The sequence below is a fragment of the Nicotiana tabacum genome, chromosome 3 (genome assembly GCF_000715075.1).
Source record: "Nicotiana tabacum cultivar K326 chromosome 3, ASM71507v2, whole genome shotgun sequence".
In the NCBI taxonomy this organism is placed as follows: Eukaryota; Viridiplantae; Streptophyta; class Magnoliopsida; order Solanales; family Solanaceae; genus Nicotiana; species Nicotiana tabacum.
In genome coordinates, this window is record NC_134082.1 from 80,309,587 (window position 1) to 80,326,331 (window position 16,745).

General features: G+C 35.7%; 1 protein-coding gene across 1 annotated transcript; it reads left to right on the forward strand.

Moving 5' to 3' along the window:
* Window positions 1-5,472: 5,472 nt before the first annotated feature.
* LOC107812001 (uncharacterized) lies at window positions 5,473-16,259 on the forward strand. The gene is made up of 10 exons (XM_016637006.2): window positions 5,473-5,742; window positions 6,872-7,454; window positions 13,320-13,514; window positions 13,625-13,803; window positions 13,907-14,312; window positions 14,426-14,623; window positions 14,719-14,897; window positions 14,993-15,416; window positions 15,520-15,704; window positions 15,822-16,259. The coding sequence occupies exons 2-10, from the start codon at window positions 6,911-6,913 to the stop codon at window positions 16,071-16,073; spliced, it is 2,562 nt and encodes an 853-aa protein (XP_016492492.1). The 5' UTR covers window positions 5,473-5,742; window positions 6,872-6,910; the 3' UTR covers window positions 16,074-16,259.
* The last annotated feature ends 486 nt before the right edge of the window (window positions 16,260-16,745 follow it).

Below are 16,745 nucleotides of genomic sequence, written 5' to 3' on the forward strand. Positions count from 1 at the left end.
TAGATTATGGTGTACCTTGTACTTTGGCATATCTTCTTTTAGTTTTTTTCCCTTTTAATGGTGGTATTAGTACCTTGTTGTGCTCATTCCATTGGGGGGAGGAAGACTAAGAAAGATATGCCATTTTTGGTAATAAAAATTATAAGACATGCCCTTGAATATCTTTTTGCAATATTTTTTTGTCTTTAACTTGCAATTATTTATAAGCTATAATATATATACATAACATACAATATATACTACAAGAAAATATATAAGGGAATATATATACATAACATACAATATATACTACAAGAAAATATATAAGGGAATATATATACATAACATACAATATATACTACAAGAAAATATATAAGGTAATATATATACATAACATACAATATATACTACAAGAAAATATATAAGGGAATATATATACATAACATACAATATATACTACAAGAAAATATATAAGGTAATATATATACATAACATACAATATATACTACAAGAAAATATATAAGGGAATATATATACATAACATACAATATATACTACAAGAAAATATATAAGGTAATATATATACATACTAGTATAGTATACTATATATAGTATGTTATGTATATATATTTCCAAATATAATTTCTTATAATGTTTTGTAGTATATATATATAGATCTTCTTGTAGTATATATTGTATGTTATGTATATATATTACCGTATATATTTTCTTGTAGTATATATTGTATGTTATGTATATATATTATCTTATAAATTTTCTTGTAGTATATATTGTATGTTATGTCTCTCTCTCTCTCTCTCTCTCTCTCTCTATATATATATAACATACAATATATACTACAAGAAAATATATAAGGTAATATATATACATAACATACAATATATACTACAAGAAAATCTATATATATACTACAAAACATTATAAGAAATTATATTTGGAAATATATATACATAACATACTATATATAGTATACTATATACTATATATACTACAAAACAAGATTTTTCAAAATTTAAAATGAGGGCCCCACCCCCAATGACCACCAACGGCCATATTGCACAAATAGCCGTTACACTTGCAATTTACAAAACTAACCTTCTCTAACACTATAAATACCTCCCTCCCTCTTCTTCATTTCAATACTCAATACTCATTTCTCAATCTAAATTTCTCTCAATCTCCAATTTTCAAGACTTCAAGTCTCAATCTTAATTTTCAAGTTACATCATGCCTCGTTCGGAAAGAGTGCGCTTATATGTTTCGCACTACTATGAAGTGCTTGAAGAAAATGAAGAAGGCCAAATATTAAAATGCAAAAACTGTGGAAGAGTCTTAAATTTTCGTTCAGGGTGTACCACAGGCATTTTAAGGAGGCATATAACGTATTGTGTTGATGGTATTTATCCGCAAATTCGTCTTTAAGATATTTCAACAATTTGTGTTATTTTAAACTTATTAGACGTATTTATGCTTCATGTTGTACTTTCTTATTAATTTATTATGCATGGCAATTTAGTTTTACTATTGTTTTGTTATTTTACTTTTTCGTCAAGCACTTTAATAATTTGATTTCTACATATATATATTACAAATGGGCTTAGGCTCGTCACGGGCTGGTTCCACCCGTTGAGCCCAAGAAGCCCGGGACCGTGAGGCCCGGGACCGCCAGAGCCCGGGACCGCTAGGCCCAGGCCCATTAAGCCCGGCCCGTTTGGCCCATTTAGGCCCGGTCCCGGCCCAGAATACAGCACTAATTGAGTTCCACGAAAAATAATCGAGCAATTATCATTTATAGCCATGCTGAAAAAATTAATGACAATCGGTAGCCACAAAATAAGTCATATAATTAATAGCCCAAAATCAATTATAAGGTGAAACCGGTGACGAACCGGATTCATCCATATGCAAGGTTGTTTATAATATCAAAAGCCCCAAAAATAGTTAATAAAACGAGAAGAAAGAGTCGTCGGATTTAATGGAGGGTTCCCGGTGTGTGAGTTTCCGTCTAGATCTGAAGCCAATGAGATCGAGCACAGTGGGTTAGATTGACTGGGTTTTGATTTCGATTTCACGATTTGCGATAAGGTCGAACCTGGAGCCTGTACACCATTAGTATTAATACCGCAACTGCTGAGATTTGACAAATCTTGTATTCAATTCTTGAAACCTTCAACTTAAAGACAAGGAAAAAAATCACTCCAAATCAAGTAGTAGTCCCAAAAGTTTGACAAATGTAGAGGTAGACCCTACATCTTACATATTTAGATTATGTATTAGACCGGAGAGCAATAGATTTGAATATTGATATATTACAAAATATATACAAAATAGACTGTCACTATACAAAATAAATTGTTACTATACAAAATAGACTGTCACTATACAAAATATATATATAAAGTAGGCTGTCAATATATAAAAAATATATATATAATAGACATTTCGGGCTACTAGATACAATATGTTTGGGCCGAAGGGCAAGGTGGGGAGTTCTTGGAGGAAAGAATGTCGGGGGTCTATTTGGAAACAGCCTCTCTACCCAGGGTAGGGGTAAGGTTTGCGCACATACTACCCTCCCCAGACGCCACTAGTGGGATTATACTGGGTTGTTGTTGTTGTTGTTGTTGTAGAATGTCAATATACACAAATATACTAAATAGACTGTCACTATACAATTTATATACAATAGATTGTCACTATACAAAACATATACAAAATAGACTGTCACTATACAAAATATATACAAAATAGACTGTCATTATATAAAAAATATATATAATAGACTGTCACTATACAAAAAATATACAATAGATATTTCGGGATAATAGATGTAATATGTTTGGGTCGGAGGGCCATTTCGTGTCAATGGGAAAAAATATGGGCTATTAAATTTTTAAGGGGCTATAGAGGGTTAGTTTCTCAAACAATTACTCCCTTTGTTCACTTTTACTTATCACGTTTCGTTTTTTGTGAGTCAAATTGACTAATCTTTTAAGCTAAATTGTACCACCTCCGACTCATATTAATAATCGTGGTTACTAAAAATAGTTGTCTCAAATTATTTGTCATTTTAGAAGTTCAAAACAAAATTGATTGTTTTTTACTCTTTTTTACCCTTAATAATAATTGTGCTTGAAGATGGAAATAACACATAAGTAGAATAAATATTTAATGACGAGAGATTATAAATAAGAGTAGAATAGTTAAATCCATTTTCTAATTAATAATTCTTAAGGGGCATGTAAAAGAGAAATACAATATGACAGAGGAAGTATTATATTTTCTTAATATTGTAAAATTAAAATTTAAAAATTCAGAAACTATATAAAAAGTTTTATAATTTGTAATTATATTTTTCTCTTGAGGTGTACATGAACCGGGTTGGTTCGGGTTTTATCAAAACCAAATCAAACCAACTATATCGGTTTGGATTGGTTCGGTTTTGTCGGATTTTTCGGGTTTTTTTGTTACTTAAATATTATTTCGATCTTACTTTGTAAATTTTTTAATAAGTAAATATATGTTTATAAAAATATAAAAAATTGACAAATATATTATCTATTAAAATATTCTTACGAGAGAATTTTCTTAGTAATATATAATAGTTATTTTTTTAGTCGTCTGACAATAATGTTTCGTTGATGCACACTTTCAAGGTTAACCGAATTTAGTAATTAAACATAAAAATAAATATGATACCTAAATAATAATGATCACTTCACATCCGAAAAGATATAATAATTTAATAGATGTTAACATATGATATGAATATGAAAGAACAAAGAGATTGACGCATTTCAGTAATACTTGATGAGAAAGTGATCATACAACCCATTATTTAAGGTTAATAAATATGTAGCACTTAGTATACTATTAAATATTATATCACGCAAGAGAATCCCAAATATTTCTAGACATTTTTTAAAGTAAATTCTATATAAAAATTATATATTTATGTGCCGGGTTGGTTCGGATTTTTTTGCTCAATACCAAACCAAATCAAACCAAACCTAGTCGGATTTTTTAATCGGTTTGGTTTGACTTTTCGGTTTGGTGCGGTTTTCCGGTTCGGTTTGTACACCCTTATTTTCTCATATCAATATGGTAATATATATATAATATTAATCAAAGTTTATGTAGTTTGATTAACCAAAATTAAAACGTGACAAGTAAAACTTAAGGGAGGGAGTACTACTAATATCTCTAATGTGATGTTGATTTTTCCGTCTTCGTAGAAATGGCGGAAGTCATAGTTGTTCCCCTCAATTAAATAGCAGAAGATGAAGTTTACAAAATACGTAATAATATCTTTATAAATTTCCAATATAGTGCAACCTATAATCATCCCAAAATACTTACAATAATCTTTTTTATAAATTTAGTCGACATAGAATATGTAACGATGAAATTAAAAAGATAAATATTTTTTAAGTATAGCTTAGACGAACTTAATTATCATGTGTGCATTTACTGAAGTAATACATGTGAGAAAGCGAAAAATATACGTGGCAGATAAAAAACTAAAAAAACATGTGACTTCAAAAAAAAAATTTATACTACCATAGAATACGAGGAAGGATTTTTTGTCGGTGAATGATATTTACACCCAACTTTTTTCAACTTGAGAAATTTAAACATCCTTAATTTCAAGTAGTGCAGACATCCTGTTCAGTCAAAAATGATGACTGTCGAGAAATTGCATATAAGTGGTGTCCACGCCAGAACCCATTGATTACTTGAACATGAGAAAGTGAAAGAGGTTATTGCAGGGATGTCGAAGACAAATACTTCCTCCGGTCCATAATAATAAGTTACCAAAACATCTTTGGAAAATATGGATAAATAATATTGGGTAGTGGATTTCGAAATATCTTTGTAAAGTCTGCAAAAGGCATTTAAGGTGTAGTTATTTAGGAATTGAAGAGGAAACTTTTGGCGAAAGAGGCAACGCTTGGACTCTTTGTAAAATCTGTTAAAAAGGCATTTAAAGTGTAATTATTTAAAAATTAAAGAGGTAACTTTTGGCTAAAGATGCAACGTTTGGAATTCTGAATTAGCAAGTGACCAATTTGCTTTTTTATTTTGGTTCAAAATAAGTTTCAAATCATGTAATCAAGAAAGAATTCAATTTATTTTTATAAATAACCTCTATATACATATCCCTAAAAAGTTTTTTTACCCTTCATAGTAAATATTTAATTAGGGGTAATTTAGTCATAATAGGTATTTTTGTATATAATGTAATATTTTCTTAACAGACGTGCTAAAAATAAATTGATCACTTATTGTGAACCGAAAAGAACATGACATCAACCGGTTTTTAAATAGGAAAAAGAAGTAATAAGGGGAAAGAATGGCAAAAAGATGCTAAAAACGATAAATGTTAATGGTGACTTAAAGAGAGCTGCCAACTCCAGTCTTCTTTGCCTTCCTTTATATATATATATATATATATATATATATATATAGATTAGATTTGTTTAACTCCTCGATCCTGGGTTAATCTATCACATCAAGGATCATAATATCTCTATTTACCTACCTATTAAGCATTAATTAATTAAGAAACAAAGAGAACTAACTCTGTTGCTCTACTATCACATAGTACCAACTTCCAAATTAGATCAGTCATGGCAGCTAAGCCCCAATTGCAAAGTGGCGAAGGCTCTTCCCATTGGAAATCTTCTACTGCTAAAATTCCGCAACCAAAGTTCTTCAAGATTATATTAATGCTGCCGTCTAGTAATCACTTTCTTCCTTCTTCCTTCTTCCTTTTTTTCCTTCTTTTGCTGCTATTTGTAATCTATGTCTTATGTGTGTTGAACCTAAGATTTTGGTATACATGCATCTGCTATCAATTTCTTTTTGTATCATTTAGTTCTTCTTATTTCACCTGTGATCTTATGTCTTGACTTCACGCAAAGCAAAATAGAGATTTAGTTCCTTGGAGTTAAATAAATCCCCTCTCAGACTATTTGGGCCGAAGTGTTGTACTTGCTACAGAATTTGAAGAAAAATAAAAACTTTTGAAACTTGTGGTACTAAATTTCATTTAATTTTTGTGGCTATACAAGCATGTCATTAGGACTAAAAGGGAAAGTTCAAAGTTAAATTGTTTCCATGTATAGAAAAGTGCATTCAACTTAGTAAAAAGGAAATAGTATTACTGAAAATGTTTAGAGTTTTTTATTTCTCTAATTTGAATATAGGCTTCTAATGACGCTGAATTTACAAATATTTGGTTTGAATAAAGAGAAATACAATTTAACTTCCCATGGCTAGTAGTTGCAGATCTGTTAGAAAAAACTTGTGGGCCAGTCTGCTGACAAAGATACAAAATGAGAAATAAGTTATATAAAAGTTGGGAAAAGAGTATAGTGGAGAAACTAACACAGGTCGTTAACAAATTTAGGCCTATGTTTTTTTACAAGTTATAGGAATTCATTGTCAATTTTAAGTGTAGACTTCGATGGAAGAGTCAGGTAGCTACATTAAGGGGTTAAGGCTTCACTAATAGCATGAATGAGCAACTTTATGAAGATATATAGTTAATCTTATAGGAATACGTTATTTTATTTTCACACACGTCTTGCTTAGATAGTCTGATATAGAAGAATGAAATCATATCTGTCACCTAATCTATAGTACAACTGAGATAGCACAATTCACATGTTAATTACATCCAAAATATCCACTATCTTTTCTAGTTGGCCTAATTAGATTACTGTGGATATTTTTCTTTTGATAGTTATTTCTGAAAGAACAGAGAATACACTATGCAAGTATATTGCAGGATTTTCTCGAGAAAACAGGCATATTTTACTGTAATTCGAGATGTATGAAACTGAGCTCAGATCTCCTTTGCACGCAGAGGATTCCGGAAGACTTTGCCAGCAAATATTGCAAGAACATGCTAAACCCTGTGTATCTTGAGGTTCCCACTGGAGAAGTATGGGAGGTTGAAGTGGTTCTTTCTCATGGCCAAATTTGTCTAGGCATTGGATGGCAAGATTTCAGAGACTTCTATTCAATAAGCTGCGGGCACTTTTTGATGTTTGGATACAATGCTCGTTCCCATTTTAATGTCAGTATATTTGATTTGAGTGCATCAGAAATTGAATATCCATACAGTTCTGCACATGGTATACACACTCCCATTTTCCATTGCCATGAAACACACCATGTACCAAAAAGAGACCAGTCCGGGTCGGATGATTCTGTAGAGATCGTAGAGGATATTCCAAGAAGCCAGAAAGCGAAAGCAAAAATTCCAGATGTGGTTGAGCGTTCTGTTGAAAACCCAGGCCATTGTCCGTTAGGACAATGCAGCAAAAGAAAAAGACAAGAAGGGGATGCGGAGCATGATGTTTCAGTTGACGTGCATGTCAAAAGAATCAAGGTTGAGAAGTTGCAAGAGGATGTAGCTTCACCCTCTTTCTCAAGAGAGGGCCAAAGTGAGTATTTTATCTGCTGTTTTTGGCTATGAACTGAACTGAAAAATAATAATTTAATAAAGTCTAAGTTCTATGCACTGATGGTGTCAAATATATTTACACAATATCAAGTCACTTATTAGGTAATTACTGGTAAATCTTTATGATAGGTATCTTAGTAACTCGATGAAATGGTAACTGCTTACTGTCACAGGTTATACTACATTGACGGTGTAAATAATCTTCACACTGTCAGTTGTATATAATTTACTCCATTTAGTATTAAAACAATGATCTTAATTTAATGTTTGAACAAGATAGAAATGGACAAAGAGTGGGACAAGCATATCAAAGAGCAAAAGCTTTTAAATCTAAGAATCCATTTATTGTATCTTTTATGCAAACCATCACACGTCTACTCTCCTTTCAAACTGGTAAGCTACAAGCTAAAAATCAATGTACTGAGCCATCTCCTTTGGCAGTCCATACCTTTGAAATTTGATAGGAAGTATTTCCTCGAGAACTATGGTGATTTAGTTCTTCATGTCCCCGGCAGGGGAGGCATTCGTGCTGGACAACAAGTTAAAATTTGGTGATGTTTATATTTTTAAGTGATTAAGGGCACTAAGCTCTTCATAGATGTTACCATATTTCCAGCAGCTGGGGAGCACACGAGTGTATAAAACAGATGGCCGAGAAGTGCCAGAGATTTCTGATAGTAAAAACAAGATTTTCAAAACTGATAATTCTGTTCCATGTACTCCAAGCCTAAAGTAGTTCAAACCAAGAAATTAAAACAGCGGAGAGAAGTTTCATATGGTTTCAACTAAAAAATTAAAGGTGATAAAGTTGAAATCTCTCTGTTAGCGGAAACGTAAAAGAAAGAACACAAGATTTAACGTGGTTCGGATCAAAATAATCCTACGTCCACCAGAGAATAGTTGCCTTTTTAATATTAACAAAGGAAGGGGAGAGTTCCCAATTACACTTAAGAGAATTTCTCCATTTAACTCTCTACTCACTACAATGTGTTGTATTATTTTTGGGATGGTTTCTACAATTGAAGGAGTGCATCTATTTATAGAGGTAAAGACCTCCTCTGATGTCATTGGTGACATCAAACTACCTCCTCTTGATGTCATGAGTGACATCAAAGGAGGAAGCTTCCTCCTAGCATCCACACCAACTCTTTCCACCAACTCTTCCAATTGGCATGCCATTGTTGACTAAACATAAACCAACACCTTCAATCTCCACCTTGGTTTGTGTTTCGAGCGTGTGTGTGAACAACTCTGGCCAAAACTTCTAAGCTTACTGGGCAACCCCGTTGTAAGAAACAAGAAGAATCAAACCATTGTTGAACATACCACCTCCACCTAACAACTGTTTTCTTCGGAGTTGCATCAGTTGATGCACACCCTCGCCAAGTCCTTGCAGTGTGCAAACTTAGCGAGTGAGACTATCTTGGTCAACATATCTGCAACATTATCGTCTGTGATAACCTTCACGACCTTGATAGTTCCCTCTTCAACAACATCTCGAATAAAATGAAATCTGACATCAATGTGTTTAGTGCGCTCATGAAATCTCTGATTTTTCATTAGATGAATAGCACTCTGACTATCACATCTAAGAGTTGATTCCAGCTGAACCAAACTCAATTCCGCTACTAAACCTTTCAACCAGATAGCTTCCTTCACCGCCTCCGCTGCTGCCATGTATTCTGCTTCTGTCGTAGACAAAGCGGCAATCGACTGCAAAGTCGACTTCCAACTAACGGCACTGCCAACGAGGGTAAAGATGTATCCAGTTGTGGACCTTCTTCTGTCAAGATCTCCTGCATAGTTAGAATCTACATAACCGAGAATTGAAATACCTCCACCACTTTTTCGAAAGGTCAGACCAACACCAGAAGCTCCTTTGAGATATCTCAATATCCACTTGACAGCTTCCCAATGCCTCTTTCCTGGGCGGGACATGTATCTACTTACCACACTTACAGATTGAGCAATATCTGGACGTGTGCATACCATAGCATACATAATGCTACCAACTGCACTGGCATAAGGAATCTTTGACATATGCTCCACCTCATCCTCGGACTGAGGCATTTGTAACTCTGAAAGTTTAAAATGAGGAGCTAATGGTGTACTTACAGGCTTGCACGTATGCATATTGAATCTCTTGAGAACCCTTTCAATATACCTCTTCTGAGAAAGATGTACAACACCGTCTTCTCTTGAAATCTCCATACCAAGGATTTTCTTTGCAGCTCCTAAATCCTTCATGTCAAATTCCTTACTCAACAGTTTCTTCAAAGCATTTATCTCTGTAATGTTGTTAGCAGCAATAAGCATATCATCAACATACAACAGTAAATAAATCATTGAGTTACCAGACATCTTCTTGTGATACACACAGCTATCAAATGCACTCCTTGAGAATTCATGTGTAGTCATGAATGCATCAAACCTCTTGTACCACTGTCTAGGGGATTGCTTCAAACCATACAAAGACTTCTTTAGTTGGCATACGTGATCTTCTTTTCCCTCAGCTAGGAAACCTTCAGGCTGATCCATATAGATTGTCTCTTCTAGATCACCGTGTAAGAAAGCAGTTTGACATCAAGCTGTTGAAGCTCCAAGTCAAATTGGGCAACCAATGCTAGTAGCACGCGAATTGAGCTATGCTTCACGACTGGAGAGAAAATTTCATTGTAGTCAATTCCCTCCTTCTGACCGAATCCTTTTGCAACCAATCTCGCCTTAAACCTAACATCTTCCACTTCAGGAATTCCCTCTTTCTTTCGGTAGACCCACTTGCATCCAACTGTCCTCTTCCCCTTTTGTCTTTTCACTAAGACCCATGTCTGATTCTTGTGAAGAGACTCCATCTCTTCAATCATGGCTAACCGCCATTGTACAGCATCCTTGCAAGAAGTTGCTTCAATATACGAGGAGGGCTCCAGATCCTTAATCTCTTCTTGTGCAGCTACGGACGCATATGCAATCAAGTTTGCTTGATCTATAAGGTGTTTCGGTTCTCGTGTTTGCCTCTTCTCCCTCCCCTTTGCAATTGTGTATGGTTCATTGACATCAAGTTCTTCAAGGTCTACATCTTCTGGCTCATCTTTAACCTGAGTCTCTTGATCCTTTTCCTTGGCAAGCTCCACCGGAAGCTCCACCTGCTCGTCGTTCTTGTTTCCTGAAAACTCCACGGAAACTTTACGGGGATCAAGTATAGAGGATTCATCAAAGGTGACATCTCTACTAACTATAAATTTGAGTAAAGACAAACACCAAAGTTTGTACCCTTTTACTCCATCCACATACCCTACGAATATGGCCTTTTTAGCCCTTGGTTCAAGCTTTCCTTCATTAACGTGATAATAAGCTGGACACCCAAATACTCGTAAGTATGAATAGTTAGAGGGTTCACCTGACCATACCTCATTCGGAGTCTTAAAGTCAATTGCCGATACTGGAGATCGATTGACAATATGAGCAGCAGTGTGAACTGCTTCAGCCCAAAATACTTTGGACATTTTGGCTTGTAGAAGCATACAACGAGCCTTTTCAAGAAGAGTTCTGTTCATTCTCTCGGCAACTCCATTCTGCTGTGGGGTATGCCTGACAGTCCTATGTCTTGAGATCCCATGACCTTGCAGAATTCATTAAACTCTTCATTGCAAAACTCCAAGCCATTGTCTGTGCGAAGATACTTGATTTTCCGCTCCATTTGATTTTCAACCAAAATCTTCCACTCTTTAAATGCTTCAAAAGCATCACTTTTTGCCTTCAAAACATGCACCCAAACCTTTCGTGAGAAATCATCAATAAAAGTGAGAAGATACCTCTTTTTGCCCTTCGATGGAAGTTTAGAGGGACCCCATAAATCTGAATGGATGTAGTCTAGCACTCCTCTTGTCTTGTGTTTGCCAGTGCTGAAGCTGACCTTCTTTTGCTTCCCTAGAACGCAGTGCTCACAGAAGTCAAGTGTGCTGATCTTCTCACCTTCCAAAAGGTTACGATTGCTCAACATCTCCAGTCCACGTGCGCTCATATGACCCAGTCTCATGTGCCATAGTCTTGCCTTGTCATCATTAGATAACTGCACTGTAGATGCATTTGTAGAGCCAACAATGGTGCTTCCGGCCAATGTGTAAAGGCCGTTCTCCAACTTGCCTTTCAGCATGACTAAAGAACCTTTAGTCACCTTTATAGTTCCTGCTTCGCTCATGTACCTGTAGCCTTGTTCATCCAGAGTACTCAGGGAGATCAAATTCTTCTTCAGATCAGGAACATGACGGACTTGTGTAATAGTCCTCACGACTCCATCATGGCAGCGAACCCGAACTGAGCCAATGCCAACTATTGCACAAGTTGCATTATTGCCCATTACTACGGTTCCTCCACTTTTCTCATAGCTGCTAAACCAGTCTTTTCGGAACGTCATATGCAGAGTGCAAGCAGAGTCTAACACCCATTTGTTTCCATAACTACTATTATTATTACACGATGTAGTTAGTACATAATCATTATCAAAATCATGTACCTGTTCAACTGTGGATGCACTCGCCTTTTCCTTGGACTTTGACATTGGGCAGTCTCGTTCAAAGTGCCCCTTCTTGCCACAACCCCAACACTCTGTATTCTTCTTGTTCACACGAGACTTTGATCTGTGCTTTGATTTGCTCTTTCCCTGTTGGCTAGTCCGGCCTCTCACAAAGAGCCCACTTGCCTGGTCATCTCTATCTCCTTCAATGTGCCTCCGCACATCACTAGAGTTAAGTGCCTGCCGCACTTGCTCAAGCTTGATAGGCTCCTTGCTATACATCATTGAATTCTCAATATCACAATATCCTGAAGTCAATGAAAATAGCAAAGCACATGCAAGCGTCTCCTCCTCCTTTTTAATTCCTGCAATCTGTAAGTCCATGACAAGTTTATTGAACGCATCTAAATGATCTTGTAACGAAGTACCTGGCCCCATCTTAAATGTGTGAAGACGCCGTTGTAACAACATCCTTGTTGTCACTGATCGATCTTGGTATAGCCTTCTAACTTTTCCCATAACTGTTTGGTCGTCTCTTCGGTACCCGTACTCACTTCACAAAGCACGTTAGGTGCAAGGGATAGTTGGATTGCACTCAATGCATCCCCTTCAATCTTCTCCTTGTCGGGAGCTGATATATCCTTAGGATACTTTCCGTCAATAGCATGGATTGAACCTTCCCTCCGCAGTAACGCCATCATCTGGATCTTCCAGATATTGAAGTTGTTGCGTCCACTGAATCTATCAATTTCAAACTTCATGGAACTCATCTTTGTTTGTTCTTCCTCCTTGAATCGTTAAAGAATCCTGTTGCTCTGATACCAATTGTTAGCGGAAACGTAAAAGAAAGAACACAAGATTTAACGTGGTTCGGATCAAAATAATCCTACGTCCACCAGAGAACAGTTGCCTTTTTAATATTAACAAAGGAAGGGGAGAGTTCCCAATTACACTTAAGAGAATTTCTCTCTTAACTCTCTACTCACTACAATGTGTTGTATTATTTTTGGGATGGTTTCTACAAATGAAGGAGTGCATCTATTTATAGAGGTAAAGACCTCCTCTTGATGTCATTGGTGACATCAAACTACCTCCTCTTGATGTCATGAGTGACATCAAAGGAGGAAGCTTCCTCCTAGCATCCACACCAACTCTTTCCACCAACTCTTCCAATTGGCATGCCATTGTTGACTAAACATAAACCAACATTTTCAGCATGCCATTGTTAACTAAACATAAACCAACATTTTCAATCTCACTTTTTAGTGTCCATTGTGCCAGTTAATTTTCTTGATGGTTTCGATAAAGTTATATCGACTTGAATTTCTTCAGAACATGGGGAGGGCACTGAAATTGAGCATTCTGTTGAGATATTGGACCATTGTCCATCAGGACATGACAGCAAAAGAAAAGGACTGGAAGGGGATGCAGAGGACGATGTTTCAACTGACATTCACATCAGAAATATCAAGGTAGAAAAGTCACGAGAGGATGTGGCTTCGCCTTCTTTCACCAGAAAGACTAAAAGTAAGAAACTTTTTATTCTAGCTTACTGGCTATGAGCGTACTTGATAACTGATCATCTACTTACATGACAATTTAGTAGTAATACTTTGATTTTGAATTTCTGTTTGAAGAAAGCACAGAAAGTTGCAGGATGCACAAGCAACAATCCAAGAGTGTTTGTGATCTGAACAAGACAGTAATGGACAAAGAGAGGGCTATAGCCTATCAAAGAGCAATAGCTTTTAAATCTAAGAATCCATTCATTATAGCTTTTATGCAACCATCGTATGTCTTGAAACCGTACATTGTGGTAAGCTATAAACTCTGTATATTTTCCAATACTCTGATCCTTATTCAATACATATGGATGGCATAACGTTAAAATCAATTTACTGATCCATATCCTTTGGCAGTCTGTATCGTTGAAATTGGCTAGGAAGTATTTTCTTGAGAGCTACGGCAACTTACTGCTTCGTGTTCCAGGCGGGGGATCTTGGTCTGTCACACATACTATCGGAACAGCAAATGCTAATGTTTATTGGAAGGAATTCGTGCTGGACAATAAGTTAAAATTTGGTGATGTTTGTGTATTTGAAGTGATTAAGGGCAGTAAGCTCTTGATGGATGTTACTATATTTCCAGCAGCTGGGAGCACACCAATGCATAAGATAGCTCGCGAAGAGCCAGGGGTTTGTGATTGTAAAAACAAGATTAACAATACTGATAATTTTGTTCCATGTTCTCAATCCAAAATTGTTCAGACCAAGAAATTAAAGCAGCAAAGAGGAGGTTCATATGGCTCCGGTTCAAATAGTAAAGGTGATAAATTGGATTCTCTATAAAATATTCAGAAACTTACATTTTAGTGTTCCATTTTATAGTCAGTTTTCTTGATCATTTTGATGAGGTTATATTGGCTCGAATATCTTCAGAAGAACATGGGGAAGGCACTGGGATTGAGCATTCTGTTGAGATTTTGGGCCATTACCCGTTAGGAAAGAGCAGCAAAACAAAAGGACCAGAAGAGGAGATAGAGGATGATGTCTCAATTGACATTCACACCAAAAGTATCAAGGTGGAAAACACACAAGAGCATGTAGCTTCACCTTCTTTCACAAGAAAAACCAAAAGTAAGAAAGGTTTATTCTGGCTTACTAACAGAATTGATCATTTGCTTACATGACAATTTAGTAGTAATACATTGATTTCGAGTTTCTGTTTGAAGGAAGCGGAGAAAGTTGCAGGATGCACAAGCAACAATCCAAGGGGGTTTATGCTAAGAACAAGACAGTATTGGACAAAGAGAGGTCTATAGCATATCAAAGAGCAAAAGCTTTCAAATCTGAGAATCCATTTGTTATATATTTTATGCAACCATCATACGTCTCGAAACCATACAATCTAGTAAGCTATAAACTTTATAGACTTTCCCCATACTTTAATCTGTATTCAATCCATATGGGTGCATGCCATTTTACTTTGTCCATCTCTTTTGGCAGCACATAGCGTTCTTATTTGCTAGGAAATATTTCCCGGAGGAATGTGGCAATTTATTAGTGCTTCGTGTTCCTGGAAGAGGGTCTTGGCCTGTCAAATACGCCCTGGGTATATCAAAAACAAAAATTTGTTTCTCTTGGAAGGCATTTGTACTGGACAATAAGTTAAAATTTGGTGATGTTTGTGTATTTGAATTGATTAAGGGCACTGAACCCACTTTAGATATCACTATATTCCGTGCAACTGAGAGCAAAGCAATACATAAGATAGATGGAAAATTGGCAGGAGTTTCTGATAGTAAAAACAAGATTATCAAGACTGAGAATTCGGTTCCATGTTCTCAATCCAAAATAGTTCGCAACAGGAAATTGAATCTTGAAAAGAAGAAGAAAGGAGATTCAGATGGATTCACTTCAAAAATTAAAGGTGATTCTGATGTACAGAGAAAATCATTGCGTTAATTTTTAAAATCTACTAAATGTACTCTCTTGATCGTTAAATGTTCTCGTGTTGGCTTGATTTTCTGCAGAAGAACTCAGTGAAGATACTAGGAAGCATGTGCAACAATCCAAGTCTTCTTGTAATGGCAGTGCGGTGGCCAAAGAAATAGTCTTAGCATATGAAAGAGCAAAAGCTTATACATCTGAAAATCCATTCTTCATATGTTTCATACAACCATCATATGTGTCTTCTGCCAGCGGCCCGATGCAATTGGTAAGATAGCTATTCTTGAATGTCTCGTGAAGTTGAATATTTTAGTGACCTAAAGCTAATCCATGATTAATGATGAATCTTATGTTCTGTATAATAATGCATGCTTCAAATTGACAGTCCATAACGCTGTCAAGAGCTAAGAAATTTTTTGCCACTAGACATAGTGATGTGGTGCTTCAAGTTTCAAGCAAGAAATCATGGGCTGTAAAATGCATTCTTGGAACATTTAACGCTAAGTTGACCTCTGGTTGGAAGGAGTTTGTGCTGGACAATTACCTAAAAGTAGGTGATGTTTGTGTCTTCGAAATGGTTAGTAGAGCCAAACTTTTGTTTAATGTCATCATATTTACTTCTGCGGAAGGTATGTAAGATGGTTCCACTTGTTTAGTACTTTAAACTCCTATGAATTTTTTGTTTAACTAGTCTATTTTAGTTGCTTCTTTTTGAAAGGGATGGAAAAAAAATGTATATTACTCTCCCTGCCTTTTGGTGTATTTGATTTTGTAAACTTAACTTTTTGTAAAGAGTGGAGCTTGCTCGACTCCCTGTTGCATAGAATGTATTGTATAGAATGCAACTCTATGTGGTTGTATATAGCGTTATGCTAGTGAAAACAAACTTAAATCTCATGGAACCAAAAGTCAAGCTTTTCAAGCTAGGGATGGACACTGTCACATAGCAATACTTTCACAGTTAAACATAGGGGTGGCAAACGAGCAGGTCGGGTCGGGTCGGATGGGTCAAAACTGGTAATATAAAAAAACGGATAAATTATTCGAGCCGACCCATATTTGAGACGGATAAACCCGGGTTTATCTAGCGGATAATATGGGTATCCATATTATCCATGGCTTCTTAAATATGATCACTTATGAGAGAATTCCTAGTCTTCCAAATTTGAGGAACTCGAATCCTCAAATTTGAGGCTTTACAAATGTAAAAGTTAAACACATTAGTTATCCATTTGGTTAACTATTTTCTAAATGGACAATATGGTTCTTTATCCATATTCGACCTGTTTTTAAATGGTTCATTATCCAA

What these genes read in the sequence shown, in the direction of transcription:
- LOC107812001 (XM_016637006.2), top strand. Translation starts at nt 6,911, where the DNA reads ATGCTAAACCCTGTGTATCTTGAGGTTCCCACTGGAGAAGTATGGGAG. An exon ending in CTCCGGTTCAAATAGTAAAG is followed by an intron (nt 14,313 to 14,425) that starts GTGATAAATTGG and finishes GAATATCTTCAG; the next exon opens with AAGAACATGGGGAAGGCACT. An exon ending in TTTCACAAGAAAAACCAAAA is followed by an intron (nt 14,624 to 14,718) that starts GTAAGAAAGGTT and finishes TTCTGTTTGAAG; the next exon opens with GAAGCGGAGAAAGTTGCAGG.